Source organism: Tamandua tetradactyla, chromosome 6 (assembly GCF_023851605.1).
Source record: "Tamandua tetradactyla isolate mTamTet1 chromosome 6, mTamTet1.pri, whole genome shotgun sequence".
Lineage (NCBI taxonomy): Eukaryota > Metazoa > Chordata > Mammalia > Pilosa > Myrmecophagidae > Tamandua > Tamandua tetradactyla.
In genome coordinates, this window is record NC_135332.1 from 51,360,602 (window position 1) to 51,383,703 (window position 23,102).

Sequence of the window (23,102 nt, forward strand, 5' to 3'; positions counted from 1 at the left end):
TAAATAAGTGGTACATATGGTTCCTCTTTTTTTTTTTTATACATGGCAACACTGATTTAAAAATAGAGCATTTCTTTCCAGCACATTTTTCTCTGCAGGGGTTCTAGTAGCATGGGGTGTAACCTAGTTGCCACTCTCATTTTGGATTAGGTAGAATTTTAAATAGTAAGATAAGAAACCCATCTTATTGTTGAGAACTATGAGTTTCTTGACTGATAAATATAGTTAATCTCAGTGGGCAATTGTAACTAAGTTTGAAACCATTAAAGAGTTTATAGTATTTACTTGCATTTATTATGTATTTTATCTCCTTTTTGGTTCTCTAAATTTGACTTTTTTTTTTTTCCTTTTCTCAGGTACTCTCTGCCCTTGACATACTCCAACCTCCACACATTGACTATTTTGAAGAAATGTATCCTAACCAGGGAGTGTGAAAGAAGGGAAAAGTTTTTTAAATTAATTTTTCTTCTAGCACTTTTTGGGGTTCATGCCTTGAAATGTATTAAATCTCAGCCTTGCAGAAGTGGTTGAATACCTGAGGCCAGGTAATTTTGAAATCCCAAGTGTTCCAGCAGAGCTTGATATTGTTGATGTGTCCTGTATGGTGATACCACAAACAGGACTTTCTTTTTTAATCCCCATGCAGGTTTATGAGATAGGTTATTAGCATCTGCATTTTGTAAATAGAACCAGTGAGGCAGCTACGTTAGAGTAGTATCCAGTGAAGCCCTCAAACTACCTGTGAGTCAAGAGGATAATACTGCCCTCCCTTCTTTGGGGTTAGATAAAAATTAATAAGCTAATCTCAGTTAAATGTCCCAAGTTCCTTGGAATAATGGTGGTGGTGGTAATAATAATAACCATCACCTATATAGGTTCTACCATATGTGAGACACAATTCTAAGTTCTTTACACATATGAGTATCTTAAATACCTACACAACCCTCTGGGGAAGGTGTTGTGATTATTCCCATTTTACAGAAGAGGAATTTGAGGCACAAAAGGTAAGAAACTTGTGCAGTGTCAGAGAGCCAATAAGTATTGGGATTGAGGTTCGATTCTAGGCAGTCTGACTACATAATACTTCTCTCAACCACTACCCATGTGATTCTCAAGTAGAGGCTTTAACATTGTCCTGTTTCTGCTGTTCCTGTCTAAAAATAGTATGCTAGGTGTTGTGTATAATAATGAACTTTAAAATAATGCCTGATAATAGCTCCTGAGACTGTGCATGAAAAAATTGGGACCATAGGTTAGGCCATCTGACATTCTTAGGCAAAGTGTTACCATTTACCATTCTGCATTTAACTTGGTAAAGCTTTAAATTAAAGATAGGGAATCCTAAGTCTTTGAATTTGGTGCGTTCATGATAGTGCAATTTATTCACTTAAGGCTTTTTATTAACACTTTAGGCCTTTGACCCAGAATGGAAACCGGTATAATACAGGGATACTTTTACTGATTCAGTCATAAGATAAATGAAAATATCATTCATATATGTGATAGGTAATTTTATATTACACAATCACCTCTGCTAATTCCCTCAAAAACTAGGAATTAAGAGTTTTCCAAAGGGAAAGAGAAACGATAGGTTGGCTAGGGAATTGGGAAACCTTATATGGTGGTGAAAATGTCACTAACCAGCACTGCTGGGATGTTTTGATTTGATAACCATAGCTCTTGACTGCAGTAATCCTTAGTAATGGTTTAATCCAAAAATCTTTTATGAAACTAAACCCTTTCTACAGTAGAAAGAGTTAACTGAAATTCTGCACATTCCTAAGAAAGGACTGGTCCTTGGCCTGCTTCTGGCTGATAAGAGTGTCTTTGTATGAGACCTTGGGCCAGGCCAGAGAGTTTATGGTAACAGTATGATTTACAATGATGCCTGTTTTTGTTTGCATGGGGCCATGTGCCATACCATATCAATTCGACCACCTAGAGGTCTGGAGACTGAATAGCTAAGGTGAGTCACTGGACGCAGTCTTTGTCCATGTGATTGCCTCTCATTACAAACCCTGGATACCAAGTCTCAGGTGAGTTTCTGTGGTTGACAACACTTGTACGTGTTTTCACATATCACTGCTGAAAGAATTAAGTGCTGTCCGTATGACTCCATGGAAGAGGCCAACTAGAAGAAGTACATACCTTGTTTCTCCTAGACTTCTTCCTGTGCTGTTTTCCTTTCCTGATTTTAACCTGTATCCCTTTGCTGTAATTAACTATAAACTGAGTATGTAGTCAGCCCTCCCAAGAACAGGTTTTCTGGCTCCTGTGAGTCCTAATGAATTTTCAAACCTGAGGGGGTGGTCTTGGAAACCACTGACATACCATTTTTAAAAAGTATAGAATTAACCTAAGGATAGAATTAAGAAAGCTCTTTTCTCCTCACCTGTGGGTCAGTGGTGGCAACTAAGGAGAAGGCATCAATGATTCTATTTAATAGACTTCTTAAAGATTACCTGGGTCCTCCCTCGAGAAATGGAGGAAGCAGGTGGGTGTGGGGTAGCACTTGTTTCTTTCAGTAGAAGTACCTTCCTACACCTGGCCAGGAGCTACCCTCTTTATCCTTTTAGCTGGTAGGAAGGAATTCTGCATATCAGATGGCATTTCTTTGAGTGTGTTGTGTTACTTGTAATTGCTGCCTCTTTGGAAATGGAATTGTTTACACTAAACTTTGAAATTAGAAGAAGTCTCATTTATTAAATAAGAGTTTTACTGTGGAGTTTAGGAAAAATGCAAGTTTCCAGTTGTCCTCTCCCAACAGAGTTGCATGGATAGCACTTAAGGTGCCAACCAGGGAAGTTCACTCCAAGCCTTGGTGTCCGTGACTTTTACTAGAGGTCAGTTACATAGGCATGTGGAACCCCTCTGGTACACCATTTACTAAAGTGTCTGATTTTTATATTTCATTTTATATCATTTAATTTTTTAGCTTCAGATTAAAAAATTGATACCTGTTTTTTTTCAGTGATAAGCTGACTACAGATGGAAAAACCTTTCAGGTATAAACCTAAATTTTCCTGTTTTCTGTCCTGTAATTTGTATATATATATAGAATAATGCACAGAAAAGAGGTTATGTGTTTTCCAGTGGTGGTGTCATTTGGAAAAAATTGAATCCTTTTGACATAGAACGGAATTTAAACTGATAGCTGCCACAGAATTCTATAGACTTTTTAACAACATATGATGTAGCTTTAAGTATAGTATACTAAAACTTGTGTTATAAAATAGCTATTAAACGAAAATGTAAGAAATACTGTAGTTGCTTATGTGCTCTGCCTTTACTCATTCTTATAATATCCTAAATAGGATGTTTTCTGGGTCCTGTGCCTTTAGTACAAATAAATTTTTTGTAGCCTAGGCAAAATAACTTTTCCTCAGTTTCATTACTCTTCACTTTCCCTCTCTGAAAAAAAAAAGTTCATTACTTAAAACGCAAAAACATTTAAAGTTAATAGGATCTCATGTTACAGTTTGAATTCACCATAATTTGCTATCTGTCTACTTCAGCAGCTCCCTCTGTACCTGGAAAACATGGCATACACATTAACATATTGTTGTAGAGAATGACTTTTTTTTTTTAATTGGGAATTATTGTGCCATTGTTGATTTTAGACTGGATAATATTTTTAGTTTTATATGTATCATCATGGAATTGTACTTTCAAGAAACTAGTTTTGAGGTCTTAAGGGCCAAGGATACTCTGTTGTGTTAGGTAAGTTCTAAGTATATTATTGTGTATCTAAGAGATGTTTTATTTTGTTGATGAAGGAATCAGTTTGTTGTAAAGGGAAAGAAATAATCTTAAATGATCCTCCATTGCACATATAGTACCACATCATTACTCTTTTTTCTAGGATTAGAAAATTGGGGGCTTATATAGCATAATTAAGTTTTATTAGGTGGACATTTTTAAGTCAGAAGAACTCTTAAAAGCTGAATAGTTAATATCCCTCTAGAAAATATATGAGCAGTTTAATGTGATCAAATGTACAATAAGAGTATCAGCATATAATATGTAGTTAATTATGTTTTTCCCCTGAAGAAATTAAAGATGTAGTAAAATGATTATATCAGGGCCCACCAGAAATTTAGCTTGGGTTTTCAAAGATCATGCATCTTTAGATAATTCCTTCAAGCAACTGACAAAAAAATACAATGTGTAGATTATAGTTAATGTTTACAAATCTGGCTACAGGATACAATAGATTTAGGGCAAGTCATGGAGCAATAAATTCTACCATGACCTCTGTATCTTCTAACTTTTGTGGTTTCATATTTTCTAGTCTGATATATCAAACTGGGAAGTGTAAGAAAGCTTTATGTGTTTTTTTCAGCTGAAGTTATAGAATATTAAAGAATTGCATTTTTCATGTGGAAATCTGTATAAAGACAATTTGGCACTTAATTACTTTGAGCCTACAGAAATTTAGTCAAAGAGAAACCAGTTCCAATGGTTTGATTGGAAAATAGTATTTATTGTGTTCTAGTTAGAACTCTGGACTCTGCACAGAAACAGGCCTCTTCCCAGAAAGCCCTGATGCCTACTGGATGGAAATAAAGATTTTGCTTGCTTTAGGAAACATTTTTAACTTGAAACATATTCCTAACATTTTATGAAGAAGAATATGGGTAGTGCAAGTTGTTTGTGCTAGAAGCAATTATACCATAAACCCACAGGAAATTAGAAGTCTAATGGGGTGACCATATGTCCCAGTACACTGGGATGGTCCTGGATTTTACCTCATGTCCTGAAATAATTATTAAGTACCTCCTTTCACTCTCAGAAGTGTCCCTGTTTGGATGATAGTTTGGCTTGTGCAGGAAATGTTTAAACAGGAATCTCTGGTCATAAAGGCAGTAGGGTGACCCACATGTTAGTTTTGCTGGTTTGAGTCCTTGGTAGGCAGTAATGTGGTTTCTGGCATCCCCAGAAGCAGTATTTTAATTGATAGTGTCTGCACACTACATTTTATACTGACATTTTATATTTTAAAGTAAGAATACACAATACGTTATTGTCTGGTGAGTTGAAACAACTCTATAACCCTCCTTACCCTAGAAGCCTAGGATAGGAATGCAGAAAAAGGCAACACCAAGGAAAAGTTGACGTAACAGTCCAGAAACAGCTAAATTCCTAACTTTAGGCACTTCTTAGTTGGTATCTGTCAATCTTTTTTATTCATTCAATCAAATCTATAGCTTTACTATGTATATGACATTGTACTAATCTCTGTGGCAGCTAAAAAGATGAATTGTTCATTTACTTAATTTATTACCTTTTTAAAAATTTAATGTGCTGGGCACTGTTCTAAACATTTTACTCTTAATCTCCATTTTACAGAGAAAGAAACTATAGCTCAGAGGGGTAAATAACTTGTCCAAGGTCACTTAGTTAGAAATGACAGTTGGAATTTGAACCCAGATTGTCTGGTCCAGTAGGCCAGGAGGAGGGCTCTTAACCCACTATGTTCCTCTGCCTCTTAAATCTTTCCCTCAAGGAGAATACAGTCTGTTGGAGAGATAAGATGTATAGGAGTAACTATCATATGAGGTATATTGTACCCCCAAAATATAAACAGATGCTATGGGACTTTAAAAGAGAAAGTGATTGTTTCAGGTGGGAAAAACAATAAGGAAACTGTGGAGTTAAACATTCCAGATGATCCTTGAAGGATGAGAAGGATTTAAACTGGTGGGACTGAGGAGGACAGACAATCCAGATGGAGGGAGTAAGTATCAGGAACATTTTTAGGGAATAGCAGACCACCCAGTTAACTGTAATTACATGCATGAATAATGAGAGATTAATCTAATTGGGAACAAGTCATAGAAAGCCTTGAATGCTGAACTAAGGAAATTGGTCTTTTATTAAGTAGATGTCAGAGCCTCAATGAAGTATTTTTGGTGAAAGGAATGTCAGAATCAGAAGTGTATTTTAAAAATTAACAAGGTGTCCTAGCTGGGAGCTGAGAAGCGGTAGAAAGTGCGCAGACTGTTGTAAAAGAACAGAAAGATACTTGGCAATCAGTTGGATCTGGGGGAAAAGTAACAAAGACAGTGATTTTGTTTTGTGTGCACACTTTAAAGGGTGGAAGGGCATATATGAAAAGGGAATAGTCAGAATCCCCCAAAAGTATTCAGGATCATGGAATTTAAGGAAGGGAGTTCTAAGAAAAAAGTTATGAATGAAAAGAACATTTGGGTGATCAGCAGTACTTGATGTTCCACACATGTAGGAATTTTGTCTGTTTTTTTACCGACTGTATCAGTTCCAGGCTTTAATACAATTCCTGGCACATAGTAGATTCTCAATAATTATTTATTGAATAAAAGAGTAAATGGGGTAGATAAATGAAACTACAAAGAACTGTGAATGAGAAGTGAGAAATCATAGTTGAAATTGGTAGTTAGAAACAAATTGGTGATTTTGAAAGTTTCTAAGAGTGTTGGTTTCTTCAGATATGAGTCTGCAGCAGGTTAATAGATTTTTCTTGAAGGTTAGTCTTATTTATCTTTGCATTTCCAAATGACCCTAACATTTGCCTTACAGTCATATATGGTCAATAAATATTTGTTGAATGCATGAGTGTGAAAGTGGAAATAGCAAATGAAAACTGAAAATGAAAACAGTAGGCTTGTTCATTTCTGCTTTATTTTTAGGAACCTTTAATGAGGATGCCTAAATTTAAATCCCAGCTTTACTGTTTAAAAGCTGTGAAACCATGACAAAACATTTAACTTGGGTCTGCCTTTACAACTGAAACTAATAAAATTGGTTTTGGTTCATTTACAGGATTGTTGTGATTCTCTGAGATAATGTAAAAGCACTTTGTCACCATCAAACTACTGTTTAAATATGTCATATTTATGAGATTATTTTAAGACAGCCCCAGGGGCCACTAGAAAGGGAAATATTAAAAATACAAGACAGAAGATAAACCCCAACTTCTCTAATATGTATGACAGAAGAAATAAATTGCTGGTTTCTTTGCTAATGGAGATGAGAGGAGATGGTTGCAAGTAATTGTTTTTGTGGATGGTGTTTTGATTGTCAACAAAATGAATAAGAGTTGCCAGGCATAATTATATACCCAATTGAAGTTAAAGAGGATGAATTTGTAGTAAGCATGGTTATGTGGCTTCTTTAGCCATGTGCTCAACAAACATGAGGTTTGATGTTGACAACTGACCTAGCTATTTACAGAAGCAAGACAAGGAAATGAAATCAGAGAGATTACCTGCAGCATTAACAGAATGGCTGACCATGCTGATAGAATAGTTAAAATCAGAAAATTCACTATAGTCTGAGAAAAGAGAAAGGTGAAATCGAAAGACAGAAATGTTCAAATGAAAGCAACCAATCAGGTTCTGCAAGGATAGTAGTGTGGTTAGAATATGGAAATTCTGTTCAGGAAGGGAAATTACCATTAGGACAAGTTACAGTAGCATCAAGGTCTAAAATAGTGCCATGCTTTTGGGTTGATGTCCTTAGACTTAAGATGGCCAAGAAACTGAGGTATAGAGATTTTCTACCTTGCCAGCTCATTAAAATCACCTGGGAAGCTTTTTTTTTTTTATCCTGTATGGCAGGGTCACATTTCATTATTTTTCCATGTGAGTGTCCCGTCATTGCAGCACCATTTGTTGAATTTTTGTTTGTTTGTTTTGCTTGGTTGGTTGTTTTTGGGGAGGTGTGTGGACCGGAAATCAAACCCAGATCTCCCACATGGCAGGCAAGAATTCTACTACTAAACTACCCTTACACCCCCTGGGGAGCTTTTTTAAAAATACAAATGCCCATGACCTACATCCTAAAGATTCTGATTTAATTGGCTTGGTTGGTCCTAGGCATCAATCAGTATTTTAAAAAAGCTCCCCTAAGTGATCTTAGTGTGACCTCAGCGTTAGGAATCAGTGGGCTAAAAGCGTTGAAATGATTATCGGGATAAATATTGACCAGTGACCATATAAGGGACTTTGAGTATGCAAATGTAAGCCAGCTATTTGTATATTCCAGGATTGTTGTAAAGGCTGCTAGAAAAGACAAGGGAGTGATGATGTAATTAGCTTCTGTATGTTTTTAAAGGAAAAGTTGTTAAGCTATAGTGATGGGACCAACCATAACCTGGAAAGGGTTAGGAGAGAAAGAAGCATATTCCCCTTCTACTTGTCAGCTTAAATGGGGACCATACTTCCTAGGAATCTTACTTCATGCTCTTCAAGTAGGCCATCATAAATGCTTTTTGATTATAAATTAACTTATTGATTCACAAGTCTTTAAAAACTTCAAAACCTAATTCAGCTTGTTTAAATTTTATTTTTAATTGGAGTATATAATTTCCTAGGTAAAAATTCCAACTTTCTTTACATTCTTACTCATGATCTACAGTGGGAAGTGTAGGACTCAAGATAGATGTAAGCTTAAGTCTATATGTGTCTTTGACTTGGAGCCTTGAGCTGATCACCCAGATTCTCTGCTTCATTCATTCTTTCAACAGTGAATTTTTTACCTTATAGTAGAGTCAGTCATACGTTTAACTGAAGTGTATGAAGCAATACATGCATGATCAGAAAAAGAGAGAGAATGTAAATAATTTACGTTCAATTCCATTCAGTTAGCTTATTTTCCAGAGTGAGCCTGAGATAAGAGACAATAATCTGCCACTTCCTCTGATGGTTTCAACTCCCATAGAGAGCCTCTCCCTAAACTGAATGTGATGCTGACATTGGGAGGGAATTTTTATATAGCATGTCCCCTTAATACAAGTGAACTGTTTCATATGGGGTTCAACCAAAGAAATCAGCAGTCTGTTCCAATACCAGAGAAAGCAATACTGTTTAATTTAAGGAGAATTTGGTATGTCGGTGTCCAACTTGGCATCTTGCTGGGTGGTTTTTTGTGATATTCCATGTTCATTATGCCTAACTTTAAAACGTTACCTTCTTGGAAGATGTACCAGTAAGAAATAAAGAGCATAACAGCCATTGCCATTACCCTTAAGGATTTCATGATTTAATAGGAATGAGATAATTTTCAAATACTTGTAATAACAGACTAATCAGTTTTATAATAGAGATATTAACCAAATTTTCATATGAAAAACTTCCTTGCCTTCTCCTCACCAAAAAATAACTTGGGAGATTCATCTGAAAATTTAAATAAAACATTTTCACTTGTCTTTCCTACATTAATCATAGAAGAGGGATAACGTATTATAGTAGGGTAAGTATATGTTTAGTATTTCCATTTGTAATATCTTTTCACAAAGTTCTAGGCCATATATGATTTCTATTCATGTGTCCATGCCACCCTTTTTGCTTAGTTGTTCTAATTAAATGGCAACATGAAACAATTTCTGTAGGTGGTCCATCTGAGTGCATTGTGGAATCTTCATTCCATAATAAAAAAAAAAAAGATTCTGTGAACAAATGGATAACACTATATCCAGCCAGAGTCAGATCCCTTTCTTTCCCAGATCCCTTTTAATGGACCATTTTATTTCATTTCTTCTCAACTGTCATAAAAAGCACTCAATAATAAACTTCTCTGATGTGCCTCTTCCATGATACCTCTTCCAGATTTTTCTTTTCTGAATATTCTCTGCCCTTCGGATCTATAATTTCTAAGTTTGTCTTTTAAAATCGCCAGCCAAATGAACACGCAAATATGTGATGCTGTGAGCCACTGATTGTACACCATGTATTGACTGCATGTACGTGAAGATTTCTCAATAAAAAAAATCTCCAGCCAAAAATAAACTACACTGGTGATGAATAACACTGGGTGGGTAGGAAATACCTGTAGCTTGGCATGTTGAGAGGCTTGTGTTTCTTTCAGAATACTGTTGTGTGTATACCCTGATAATAGTCTGATCCTGGAATTATGATGACATTTGTACAAAGGTCTACAACATACCAGAAAGGAATAAACTGCTCTCAAATTCTGTTCGGCAGAAAAATATTTGAAACCAAATTACTTTATCAAAAAAGATGTTTTTCATACCAGTTAGGGAAGATTGGGGGATGTCTAATTTTAAGGACTCATTATCTTTTGAAGAAAATGTTAAGATTTCTTGCATTGGCATTATGGAGTGTGATACAATTTACCTGACTGATTTGTGTATCCTTGCTCTCTGAATGGATTAAGAAGTACTGGAAGGAAAAAAAAAAGAAGTACTAGAAGAATCTGCCCCCTTCATGAATTAAAAAAAAAAAAAGTGAACAAGTAAAATGTTTCTAATATAGCTAGACTCCTCTCTTTCAAATATCTTATTTTATATTCAGAAAAGTATTAACTATTCCAGTCATTTCATTCAATTTCTATTCCTTGGCTCCTAAACTCTGAGTTTAGGTGTGTCTGCTTTGGAGGGTTAGGATGGTGGAAGATTAGTAATAGTCAGACTGTACCATTTATATTTCACAAATACAAATCTTTTTTTTTTTAAACTTTTTTTATTAATTAAAAAAAATTAACAAACAAAACATTTAGAAATCATTCCATTCTACATATATAATCAGTAATTCTTAATATCATCACATAGTTGCATATTCATCATTTGTTAGTACATTTGCATCGATTTAGAAAAAGAAAGAAAAAGACAACAGAAAAAGAAATAAAATGATAATAGAGAAAAAAAAACTATACGTACCATACCCCTTACCCCTTGCTTTCATTTACCACTAACAAATACAAATCTTGCCTCTGCCTTCTCCAGGGCACTTTGGGAGAACAGAGCTGAGGTTTGAAATAACATTATTTTCTCTAGGATACCATTCCTCCCTTATTTCATGCATGCCTATAGCCTTAGTGACAAGGACTCAGCCAATAGCGTCTTCTGGGCTATGATAGAGTATATAGAACAGCAGTTTTTCAGCTTTTTTTCTTTCACGGTGGTATAATTGTTTTTGTTTGTTTGTTTTTAGCCTCCAATTGCCATTGGAGGTAATTTTAATCTTTGACAGACTAGAATAAATTAGTCACTTTTAATAGAAAAGGAGTTTGCCTTTGCCTGGGAAAGGATTGTTGTATTCAAACATTTTAACAACATGACCTTTTTATTCTATTGATTTCTATAGAGAAGTGCAGGCTTGTTTCAGAAAAGGCTGGTAATTCTAATTGAAACACATACGGATTTTTTTTCTAGTTGCAAAAGGTGCACATGTTTTTTGTTGCAAAGAACGTGATGAGATTTAGGGATAACCATTTGCTACAAGAGAAAGCAATTCTCTCTGTGATGCACTCCTATTTTTCTTTCACGTGGAAGGCATTGTTTGAAGTCAGTGATACCCATAAACCAGATTTTCAACATTCATGCTTTTTTTTTTTTACATGGGCAGGCACTGGGAATTGAACCCGAGTCCCCGGTATGGCAGGCGAGAATTCTGCCTACTGAGCCACCGTGGTCTACCCAACATTCATGCTATTTAGTTCTTAGATTTTTATTTCAGATCAGGCAGTTACATATTTGAGATCTAGGTTTAAGTTTCCTCCTTCTGTGGACCTGATTTTAGAAGGAAGAAAAAATATAAGCAAAGAGATATATTAAATCTTACATACTTACAGTTGTGGAATTTTCTTCTTTCAAACAGTAATGGCAGGATTTCAAAATTAGTGATTAAGGTGGGTTTAAACATGTTCTGAATGTCATTTTGGACTTTTCATGTAAGAGAATCCATACCTTGAAGTATCAGTGTACTTCATTTTATTAGACTAAAAATTCACTGTGTCACTTCAGGAAAGTGACTTAACTCTCATAATTGTTAAGCCATGTATCACACAAAGATAAAGACTTAAAAAAAATTGTAGAACTATTGACCAACTAGGGTCTACTTGATAAGTATTTAATATTGTAAGATTTCTTTTTTTATAATTTGACTTAGCATTGGTTTCTGTCCAGTATGAAATTTAAAAAAACTTTTTTAAATCAAGTTTCCTTTATCTGAAATCAATAAAGACTGTTTATGGAGTTGAAATTGGGTTTTCAAAGCTTTTTGTCCATGTCCATTCTGTAGGAAATAATTTGATACAACACATTCTCCAGTTTCTTCCCCGACCCAGCTAAACCAATTAAATACCCTTATTTTGCTATCTGAAAGTTTTTAACACACCATTAATAGTTTGCTGTACAACATCAGTAGCTCACTGCACATAGAACACTGAATGTGCCCCCAGAGGTCAACTGAGTTGAGCAGAGGCCAGCCTGCTGTAGTTCTGAACTGTAGATGGTGAGAGTTTTTTAACTTGATTGATCATTTTTTACAGAAAGCCATATTACAGATTTTCACACATAACACTCAACGTGGCTGTCCAGAATGGTTAATTCTCATATCAAAGTGCTTATTTAGCACTGCTTTATTATGACATTTTCACAACACCTTGTTACTAGTAAGCATTTATTTCTAACAGTTTATAACTATTATAACAACCCCACACCCCCTGTTTTTCTTATTGATGCTCTAAATGCTATGTAATGTATCAGTTTTATTCTTTCTTTTTTGCTGAGAGGTGGGAAAAATCTAAATTACAGACTGGGTAAGCAGGCCTGAACATGGGAACAAGGAAAATTGACTTTTATCTTATATTCCCAGAGGATTTTATATCAGGAAATTGTCAAGCAAGTGCCTCCATGTCTTCTACCTACAAAGCTTTGGTGGCTCCTCCTGTACGTATTGGAGCCTTAATAACATCATTCTCCAAATTCAGTTCCCTTCTCCATTCTTTTTGACTGCCACACTCTCGTCATCCCTTAGATCTACTGCCTGACAGTAGCAGTTTTGAGTGTTGTGATTTTTTATCAGCAGTATGAACCAGAAACAAGATACTCAGCCTTTGTTTATTTCAAAAAATTCTTGTGATTGGTTCAGTACGTCCTAGCCAGCACTCTGCTAGTTTGAGAAGATAAAAAGAAAATATATTGTAGTGGCAAAGAGCATGGAGTCTGGAACCAGACTGCCTAAATTTGAACCCCAGGTTTGCATCTTATTACCCATGTGATCTTGGGCAAGTTACTTAACCTCCCTATGCCTCAATTTCCTGATTAATAAAATGAGAATAATAATTATACCTACCTCGTCGAGTTACTCTAAGAGCACACACACACACACATACATAGTACTTAAAACAATACCTGGGATGGACAATAGTGGCTCAGTGGCAGAGTTTGTGCCTGCCATGCTGGAGACCAGGGTTCAATTACTGGTGCCTGCCCATGTTCAAAAAACAATGGCTGACACTTAATAAGTGCTATAAAAGTAGTAAGGGAATGCCTTATAGAGGAGGTGGTACTTAAGTTTAAAGGAAGTAGAAACTCCTATGAACTTTCCGATGCAAAGTTTCATTATGGTTTATCAGAACCAAACCTAACCTGTTTATAGAGATGATTTTTTTAAGCAAAATATGAGCTAGTGATGAGGAATGGTTTGTTAATCTCAGTACCTCATATTTTCTTACCTTTTTTCCTCTTCTTCCCAGAAGATGTATTTAGTGTACAACTTGCTAAAATCTCCAAGCCTTCTATCTAAACTGCATCCTCATTTTATCTTTTCTATTGCTTTTTTCATTGCCTTTAACAAACCTTTCTTATTAATTAGAAAAATAATTTCCTCCTTCCTCTTTCAAGCTGAGATACCAAAAACTACCCTTCTTCCTATACCGTACTGACAATGCCTGTTGCAATAGTCATTTGACCTTTTTTTCTTTCTTTAAAAGCCTTTCCTGGCCTCAAAATGATTACTTGGACTTTGGTGTGTAACAGTCCTGAGGTGGTTTTAAAGAACTGTATAAAGTTCCAATACACAGTTGGATTTTTCCCTCTTTGAAAAATCACTAGAGTTGGAGCAACTTATTCATGCCAGCTCTTTGAAACACCTGAATTCCAGGTGAGGCAAAAAAAAAAAAAAAAAAAGTTATAGAGCTTGAATCTAGTCTTTTCACCTCTCCATTAAAATATATATATATTTTTGAGATATATATATATATCTCAAAAACTTCCTAGCTGGTAGGAATGAAATGCTCTCAGTTCTCCCAACTGTTAGAGAGTAATATTGAATAACAAAACCACACCTAATTTGAGCTTTTGAAAAGCCTCATAACCCCATTATCCTTCTGCCGAACTGCTTAAGCTTCTGGTTAACCTTCTGATTATTAGCCTCTTGACATACTTAATTCAGGTATGAGAGTTTAGGGAAATTCATGGGAACATATTTATTTGATCTTTTGGTCATATCCCACTGTTCTGACTTCATATTTTTAAGGTTGGTTGACACCAGGAGGCTTGTGTTATGTGGAGACCTAGAGGTTTTAGAAGCCACTAAATGTATCAAACCTACCTTAATTGGAGGATATGGAGAAGCAGTGGGGCTTTTAGCCATTTCATAGACCAGCTGAGTCCTGCTATCAACTCAATTTATTTGACAGTAGTACCTCAGGGAACTTTAATAGACTTACAACATACTGGCACAAATCTGTATTTTATTCAGGAGTACAATTTATTTATGTACTACTTACTATGTCAGTTTGCTGTCTGGCATATTATATTCATTTCATTATAAATATCAATAGCACTGCATCGTCCAGTTGGAGATTACTTTAATAGTCATGTATTTAACTAACTGTCTTTTCATCGTATTAATACATCACTTAGGGGTGGCAAGAGAACTAGATGGTAGAAAATAGCAGCAGGTCCAAGTGGCATGCTCCAAAGGAAATACGATTTGCATGAGCTAAGCAAAGTTGTTTAATTTTTTGTTTTTTAGATACTTGCAAGCTTCTGGAATATTAATCAATTACGGGATACCAGTGTGGTAGCTAATTTTTGTCAGTGAACTCAAAACTGAAAAACCCTTCAGACTACTAGGATCCCTTTACCAGAACCAAGAGTCCGGTGATGTAATTTCCCAGAGGTCTCACAGAAATTGGCATTTTTAATTGCTCCCTTGAGTATCCATTCTGTCCAAAACCAACCCCAGGTCTCTTTAAAAAAATAATTGGCTGTGAAGTAAACTTTTCCTGGTTTAAGAAAAAAAAGCTTTTTCTTTTATCCTCATTTAAATGAAATTTGAAGGACTGTGACTATTGTGGACACTGTTTTTGTTTTGTTTCATGTTTTTGATGCCAAAAAACTGTAAGAGCCATCATCAATAAGAAATGAATAAAAGTTTCTTCTTCTTTCAGTGGTGACAGTGGTGATATCTTTTTTGAGACTGCTTTATCTTTCCTTTTAAGAGCACAGTAGTTTAAACGAGCTTTTTTGATTGATTTGCCAATTTTTTGTCTCTTTTTTGTTTTTTTTTCCCCACGTGCAGGCACTGGGAATCGAACCTAGGTCTCCTGCATGGCAGGCAAGAATTCTGCCACTGAGGCACCGTCACACCACCCTGTTTCTGTTTTATTTATCTTTTTTGTTTTCTGTTGGGGGCAAAATGTTGAGAATAAATCAGAGCAGAGTCATAAATTTTGACAGATGTCACAGACTTTGATATTAGGCAGTCCTGAGTTAAAAATCCTGATTTTTTCCCCCTGTTTACTTGCTATTTGATCTTGGAAAAGTTACTTGATATTCCTCATTGAGTGTCAGTCTCCTCAGCCCTGAAATGGAGATATCTTCTACACAGGCCTGTTGCAAGGAATACATTAATTAGTGTATGTAGGACATTTGTCACTTTACCTGGCATATTGATGTTTAAAAAACTCAGTACCTTTCCTTCCTCCGATAACAGTGTTGCTGCTACTAATGATAGCTACCATGTATTCCCTGTTTCCTATGTGCCAGACGTTTGTATCTGATTCATATAGATTATTTAATTCCTGGCAATAACCCTGTAAATAGGTGCCATTGTACCTATTTTATAAATGCAGAGACAAACTCAGAGAAATTATTTTACTCATACTAGTAAGTGGCAGAGTTGGGATTCTAATTTTAACTGTGTGGGCTTTTAAGTTTTTATTGTATTAACGTATATACAACTCAGAGTTTCCCATTTTAACCATGTTTAAGTGTACAATTCCAGAGCCTTTACCATGCTGCCTCCCCACTACCTAAATCCATTTAACTCTTCATTTTAAAAATCAGCTTTCTGGACTTTTCCCTTCTAAAGTAGAATTATTTCTTTTTTAACCTTTTTCTTGTGTTTTTATACCTTTGAGGTTTACTTCATATTTTGGGGGCTGGAGTACAGGTTAAGAACAACTGCTGGGATCTAGCTTCGCCTCCACCTCATATTAGCTGCAATCTTTGACTAGTTGCTTCACCTCTAAACCTCTTAGCTCATTTGTTGAATGGAAATCATAATAGAACTTACGTTTTAGAGTAATTGGGACCAGATGAGACAATAAAATTTAAAGCCGGAAGCTGTTTTGGTTTGGAAGTAGCAGAAATACGATGTACCAGAAATGGAACAGCTTTTATAAAGGGGAATTTAGTAAGTTACAAGTTTACAATTCTGAAGAAGTGAAAGTGTCCAAATTAAAGCACCAGCATAAGGTTACCTTCACTCAAGAAAGGCTGATGGGTCTGGAACACCTGGGTCAGCTAGTAAGTCACATGGCTGGCATCTGCTGCTCCCTTGCTCCTGGGCTCCTTGCTTTCAGCCTTTGTTCCTCTGGGGATTCCTCATTTTGCTTCTCTGGAGCTGGTTTTCTTCTCTTGGTTTCCCTTGGCCCTCTCCAGGTTCAGGCTTGCTTATCATCTCATAGTGATGTGTGTTGGGCTCCAAGCATCTCCAAAGATCTATGTCTCTGTTCTCTGAAGCAGCTGTTCGCCAAGCGACTACATCTCTTGGAGGCTTCTGTCATTTCTGAGGTTTCTCCAAAGTGTCTCCCCTTTTAAAGACTCTAGTAAACTAATCAAGACCCATCTGGAATGGGTGGAGTCACATCTCCATCTAATCAAAAGGTCACACCCACAGTTGGGTGCGTCACATCTCCATAGAGATAATTTAATCAAAAGTTTCCAGTCTGTCGTATTAAATCAGGGTTAAAAGAAACAGTCACTCCCACAAGGTTAGATCAGGATTAAAACATGGCTTTTCTAGGGTTACATTGTACTTTAAAACCAACACAAATGCCTGATGCAGAAAACTTGAAATATCAGCTATTTCTGTCTTTTTTTCAGTCATGTCTTTCTGCCCACGTACATTAAAATCCTTTTGCTGTCTTCTTTTACTCTCTGCTGACTTCTACATCTCTTTTTTCTAATCTCTTGAATGTAACCTTGCATTCATCTATCTTTTTCTCTGCCTTGTCATTGATTGGAATGCTCTCTAAACCCACATGGTCATCACTATTTATTGATGCTAATGATGATGTTTAAACAAAGGTGGCATTGGCACCAGTCCTGCAGCCTCTGAGACTGCTTGAATAGTCATGACTTCCCCAAAACAAAAAAAAATTCAATCATGTTACTCATGATTGAAGGTCTGAATTTGATGTCCACATCAAATTTCTGTGTTTCTGTGGTGATGGTATAGCTTTTCCTGCAGAATACTTTTGACAGTTGGGGTAGACAGGCTTTTTGGCATGAAGTTAATTATGAGTTCTTAAATTACTTCCTGAAATAGAAGTAGCATCATAGAGGTGGGTTGAACAAATACTGATCATAGAACAGATTTGTTTTAATTAGAGCTAGAGGTCAGGGGAGACTCACCACTGAACTGTAGTTGGTTTCCATGCTGTGTATACGTTTCCTGTCTTCTTGTCCATGATCCTTTTTGCATCAGAGAAAATTTATACCAACTTGGTTTTAGTTCTCAATGCCCCTCTTTTTTCTCTGCCTTTCTGGTTCTGCTAATATATTCCTACCTCTTTTCCCTGATCCTCAGATCCCTAGTCCTTGCATTTGTCTGCTTCAAATTCTGTTCTCCATGAAAACATTTTCTTTCTCAGCAACATATATGGAAGTCTAGCAAGATGTCCTGCTTATTGTATTTTGGGCACTGTGCACTGACAACTCAGCTGATGGCACTGAATGTCATAGAGTTAGGTTGAATATAGTTAAGGTTGAACTTATAGCCCAGAAATGGTGAGGAACATTAATTATTTAAATATTCAGGTTTTTTTTTTTTTACTTTTTTTATTATATATTATAATATATATACAAAGCAAGGAAATAAAAAAGCAGTAGTTTTCAAAACACTCTTCAACAAGTGGTTTCAGGACAGATCCCAGAGTTTGTCACGGGCTACCATACGATCCTCTCATAATTTTCCTTCTAGCTGCTCCAGAATGTAGGAGGCTAGATGGCTTAAATACTTTATCATCACAATTGACTTTTTTTTCCTTCTTTTTTGTGAGCAATAACATATATACAAAAAAGCTATAAATTTCAAAGCACAGCACCACACATAGTTGTAGAACATATTTCAGACTTTGACATGGGTTGCAATTGCCCAATTTTAGGTTTTTACTTATAGCTGCTCTAAAATACTGAACGCTAAAAGAGATATCAATTTAATGATTCAGCATTCATATTCATTTGTTAAGTCCTATCTTCTATGTATAATTTCTTCTTCTTTTTTTGTATGGGCAGGCACTGGAAACCGAACCCAGGTCTCTGGCATGGCAGGCAGGAACTCTGCCTGCTGAGCCACCGTGGCCTGCCCTCTATGTATAATTTCACCATCACCTTTGATCTTTCCATACCTCTCTTTGGGGTTGTTTGGGCCATAGCAATTCTAAATTTTTTATATTGGAAGGGTCTGTCATTAATATGGGGGTAGAGAGATGGAACTATCTGATGTTCTGCAGAGGCTGGGCTACGTTTCAGGAGTTGTCTGGACCAGGGACCCATCTGGAGGTTATAGGTTTCTGAAAAGTTACTCTAGTGCCTGGAACCCTTGTGGAATCTTACATATTGCCCTAGGTGTTCTTTAGGATTTGGCTGAAATGATCCTGGTTGGGATTTGACAGGTTATGATAGGTAGCAAGGTCTACCCGAAGCTTATGTAAAAACAGCCTCCAGAATAGCCTCTCGACTCTATTTGAACTCTCTCTGCCACTGATACTTTATGAATTATACTTTTTCCCCCTTTTGGTTAGGATGGAATTGTTGATTCCATATGCCAGGTCTAGATTCCCCCCTGGGAGTTCTCTCCCACATTGCCAGGGAGACTTTCACCCCTGGATGTCAGGTCCCATGTAGGGGGGAGGGCAATGATTTCACTTGCAGAGTTGGGCTTAGACTGAGGCCTCATGTGAGCAATAACAGAGGTCCTCCAGAAGTAACTCTTAGGCATGCCTACAGGTAGTCTAAGCTTCTCCTCTACTTACATAAGCTTCACAAGAGTAAGCCTCATGATCGAGGGCATGGCCTATTGATTTGGGTATCCCTAAGGTTTGACACAGTATCAGGGGATTCCCTGATGGTAAGGTTTAATAGTTCCGTAGTCTTTCTCCCGTCCTTCAGGGGAGTTTGCCAATACTTTTTGATTATCTGCTTAATATACTCTAGGATGTTTCCAGGCATTACAATAATCTATACAGCTTTAAAGGACCTCTTTCTTATTCTGTGCTCTCAGTGTTTCAGTTGTTCAAATGAGCTATACAGATAGGTTGAATTAGATTATGCACTACAGAAAATTTCAGTTCCAGATCAAATAAACCTTTCTTCCATTGGTCTCAAAGAATATGTGTGATTCTAAAACATAGACACTGTCTTCCTTACCCCGTGTTCTGAATTATTTTAACCCCAACGTGTTCAGTTCTGTTCTTACCTGTAAATACCAGGTTATATATAAAACAGCCTCTCAAAATCCAGAAATAATAATCACCACTCTGGACTTAATGTGTCTGCTCTAAAAGCTTACAATCTAGGCCCCTGTTTTCTTACAAGCATTTTCTAAAGATGACCATACCATTGGTTTTTTTGTTCCTGGTTTATTTTGTCTCACCAAATATCCCACATGTTCATTCACATCATTGCATGCCTCATGACATTGTTCCTTTTTGTAGCGGTACAACCTTCATATCTATATGCCATCGTTTGTCAGTCTATTTCTCCGTCACTGCATTCCTTCAGCCACCTACGTTCATCAGGTATCATGTAGAGGGCCCAAAGTCCACAGTCCATCAACATTCTCAATTTTAGATACTGTCATTGTTCCCAAGAGTCAGAAAACTAATAAACACATCCTCACCAAATAGGAAATCTAAACCTCCTCTTAACTCTCATCCCTCCGCCCATTATTTACCTCTGATGTTGCTGTGGTAGTGCTGATGCCCTTTTGAACATAGTGCATAGCATTGAATAGTAGTTTTCCCCATGTACCCTGGACTTAAACAGTCTTTATAGAAGAATCATATCTTTGAAGTAATTTTTACGAGAACTCATTCATATTTCTAGTGTGAGTCAGTGGGACACGTAGGTGTATACAACCCCGTTCAATCTTGTTCATCTTCAATATGGTAATATTACATCTAGACCCACTAGAGAATCGCCTTCGCTCCTTTATCTATTCCCTTAAATTGGAGTTCAACCTCATTAGCTAATGGTTCACCCATATCTCTAAGTCCCCTATCTTCTGTATTGTAAGCGTCTGATTATGTTTATGCTGGTTTTAAAAATGGAATCATACAGTATCTCACCTTTTGTGTCTGGCTAATTTCGCTCAGTGTTATGTCCTCAAGGCTCATCCATCATGCTATGTGCTTTAGGACATCATTTTGTCTTACTGCTGCATAATATTTCATCATATGTATATACCACATTTTGTTGATCCACTCATCTGTTGAATGGCATTTGGTTTGTTTCCATCTTTTGGTAATTGTGAATAATGCTGCTGTGAACATTGGTGTGCAAACGTCTGAGTCGTTGCTTTCAGCTCTTCTGGGTGTATACAAGTAGTGCTCTTGCTGGGTCATAGGGCAACTTGATATTTAGTTTCCTAAGGAACCACTAAGCAGTCTTCCATAGTGGCTGCAACTTTATATATTCCCACCAGCAATGCATAAGTGTCCCAGTTTCTCCACATCCTCTCCAACATTTATGGTTTCCTGTTTGTTTAATAGCAGCCATTCTTATAGGTGTGAGGTAGTATCTCATTGTAGTCTTGATCTGCATTTCCCTTATCACCAATAGAAACAATCATCTCTTCTTGTGCTTTTGAGCCATGTGTATTTTTCTTCAGAAAAATGCCTATTCAAATCTTTAGCCCATTTTATAATTGGATTGTTTCTTCTTTTGTTGTTGAGTTATATAATTTATTTGTATATACAGGAAATCAAACCTTTGTCTGATATGTGATTTCCAAATATTTTCTCCCATTGAGTTGGCTGCGTCTTCACTTTTTGAAAAAGTATTTTGAGGTGCAGAAGCATTTGATTTTGAGGAGTTCCATTTATCTATTTTTTCTTGTTGTCATTTTTGCTTTGGGTGTAATGTTTAGGAAGCTACCACCTATTACTAGGTCTTGAAGATGTTTCCCTACATTTTCTTCTAGAAGCTTTATGGTGCTAATTCTTATATTTAGGTATTTGATCCACTTCGAGTCCATTTTTGTGTAGGGTGTAAGTTAGGGGTCCTCTTTCATTATCTTGGCTATTGATATCCTGTTCTTCCATGCCCACTTATTGAAAAGACTATTTTGTTGCAGTTCAGAGAATTTGGGGGCCTTGTCAAAAATCAGTTGACCATAGATTTGATGGTCTATTTCTGCATTCTCGATTTGATTCCATTGGTCAGTGTTTTTGTCTTTATTCCAATACCATGCTGTTTTGACCACTGTGGCTATGTAATAGGTTTAAAGTCAGGGAGTGTTAATCCTCCCACTTCGTTCTTCTTTTTTAGGATGCTTTTAGCTACTCGGGATCTGTTTCTCTTCCAGGTGAATTCGGTAGTTAGCTTTTCCAAATCTTCAAAGTAGGCTGTTGGAATTTTGACTGGTACTGTGTTGAATCTGTAGATCAGCTTGGGGAGAATTGACATCTTAACTATATGGAGCCTTCCTATCCATGAGCAGGGAATGTCTTTCCACCTATTTAGATCTCCTTTGATTTCTTTTACCAATGTTATGTAGTTTTCTGTGTACAAGTCCTTTATGACCCTAGTTAAGTTCATTCCTAAGTATTTGATTCTTTTCGTTGCTATTTTGAATGGAATTTTTTCCTTAACTGACTCTTTAGCTAGCTCATTGCTTGTGTATACAAATGTTATTGATTTTTGCACATTAATTTTATATCCCACCACCTTGCTGAATTTGTTTGTTAACAGTTCAAGCAACTTTGCTGTAGATTTCTCAGGATCTTCCTAGTATCATATCATCTGCAAATAATGAGAGTTTCACTTCTTCCTTTCCAATTTGGATGCCTTTTATTTCTTTATCCTGCCTGATTGCTCTAGCTAGAACTTCTAGCACAATTTTGAATAATAATGGTGACAGTGGACATCCTTGTCTTGTACTGATCTTGGGGGGAAGGCTTTCAGTCTCTCTCCATTGAGTACGATGCTGGCTCTTGGTTTTTTCATATATTCCCTTTATCATATTGAGGAAGTTACCTTTGATTCCTATCTTTTGGAGTGTTTTTATCAGAAAAGGATGTTGAATTTCGTTGAATGCTTTTTTAGCATCAATTGAGATGATCATGTGATTTTTCCCTTTCAATTTGTTAATGTGCTGTATTACATTAATTGATTTATTGTGTTGAACCATCCTTGCATTCCTGGTATACACCCCACTTGGTCATGGTGTGTAATTCTTTTAATGTGTTGTTGGAATTGATTTGCTAATACTTTATTGAGAATTTTTACATCTCTGTTCAGTAGGGAGATTGGCCTGTAGTTTTCCTTTCTTTTAGCATCTTTACCCTGTTTTGTGTTAAAATGATAATAGCTTCATAAAATGATTTAGGTATAGTTCCTTTTTCCTCAGTTTTTTTGAAAAGTTGGAGCAGGATTGGTGTTAGTTCTTTCTGGAATGTTTGATATAATTCCTCTGTGAAGCTATCTGGCCCTGAGCTTTTCTTTGCAGGAAGATTTTTGATGACTGATTGAATCTCTTTACTTGTGATTGGTTTGTTGAGATCTTCTATTTCTTCCTGAGTCAGTATAGCTTGTTTGTATGTCTCCAGGAATTTGTCCATTTCATCTGTGTTGTCTAATTTGT

The 23,102-nt window shown here is 36.3% G+C and overlaps 1 protein-coding gene across 4 annotated transcripts in view; it reads left to right on the forward strand.

Moving 5' to 3' along the window:
* Nucleotides 1-23,102, forward strand: part of NLK (nemo like kinase) — a 245,244-nt gene that overhangs the window by 154,503 nt on the left and 67,639 nt on the right. For all 4 annotated transcript variants that reach the window (XR_013177722.1, XM_077165281.1, XM_077165282.1 and 1 more), the window contains one exon: nt 357-412. Coding sequence is in view for 3 of the 4 variants with exons in the window: in XM_077165281.1 (XP_077021396.1) it covers nt 357-412 (56 nt within the window). In the remaining variant the exon portion in view is untranslated. The remainder of the gene's footprint in view (nt 1-356; nt 413-23,102) is intronic.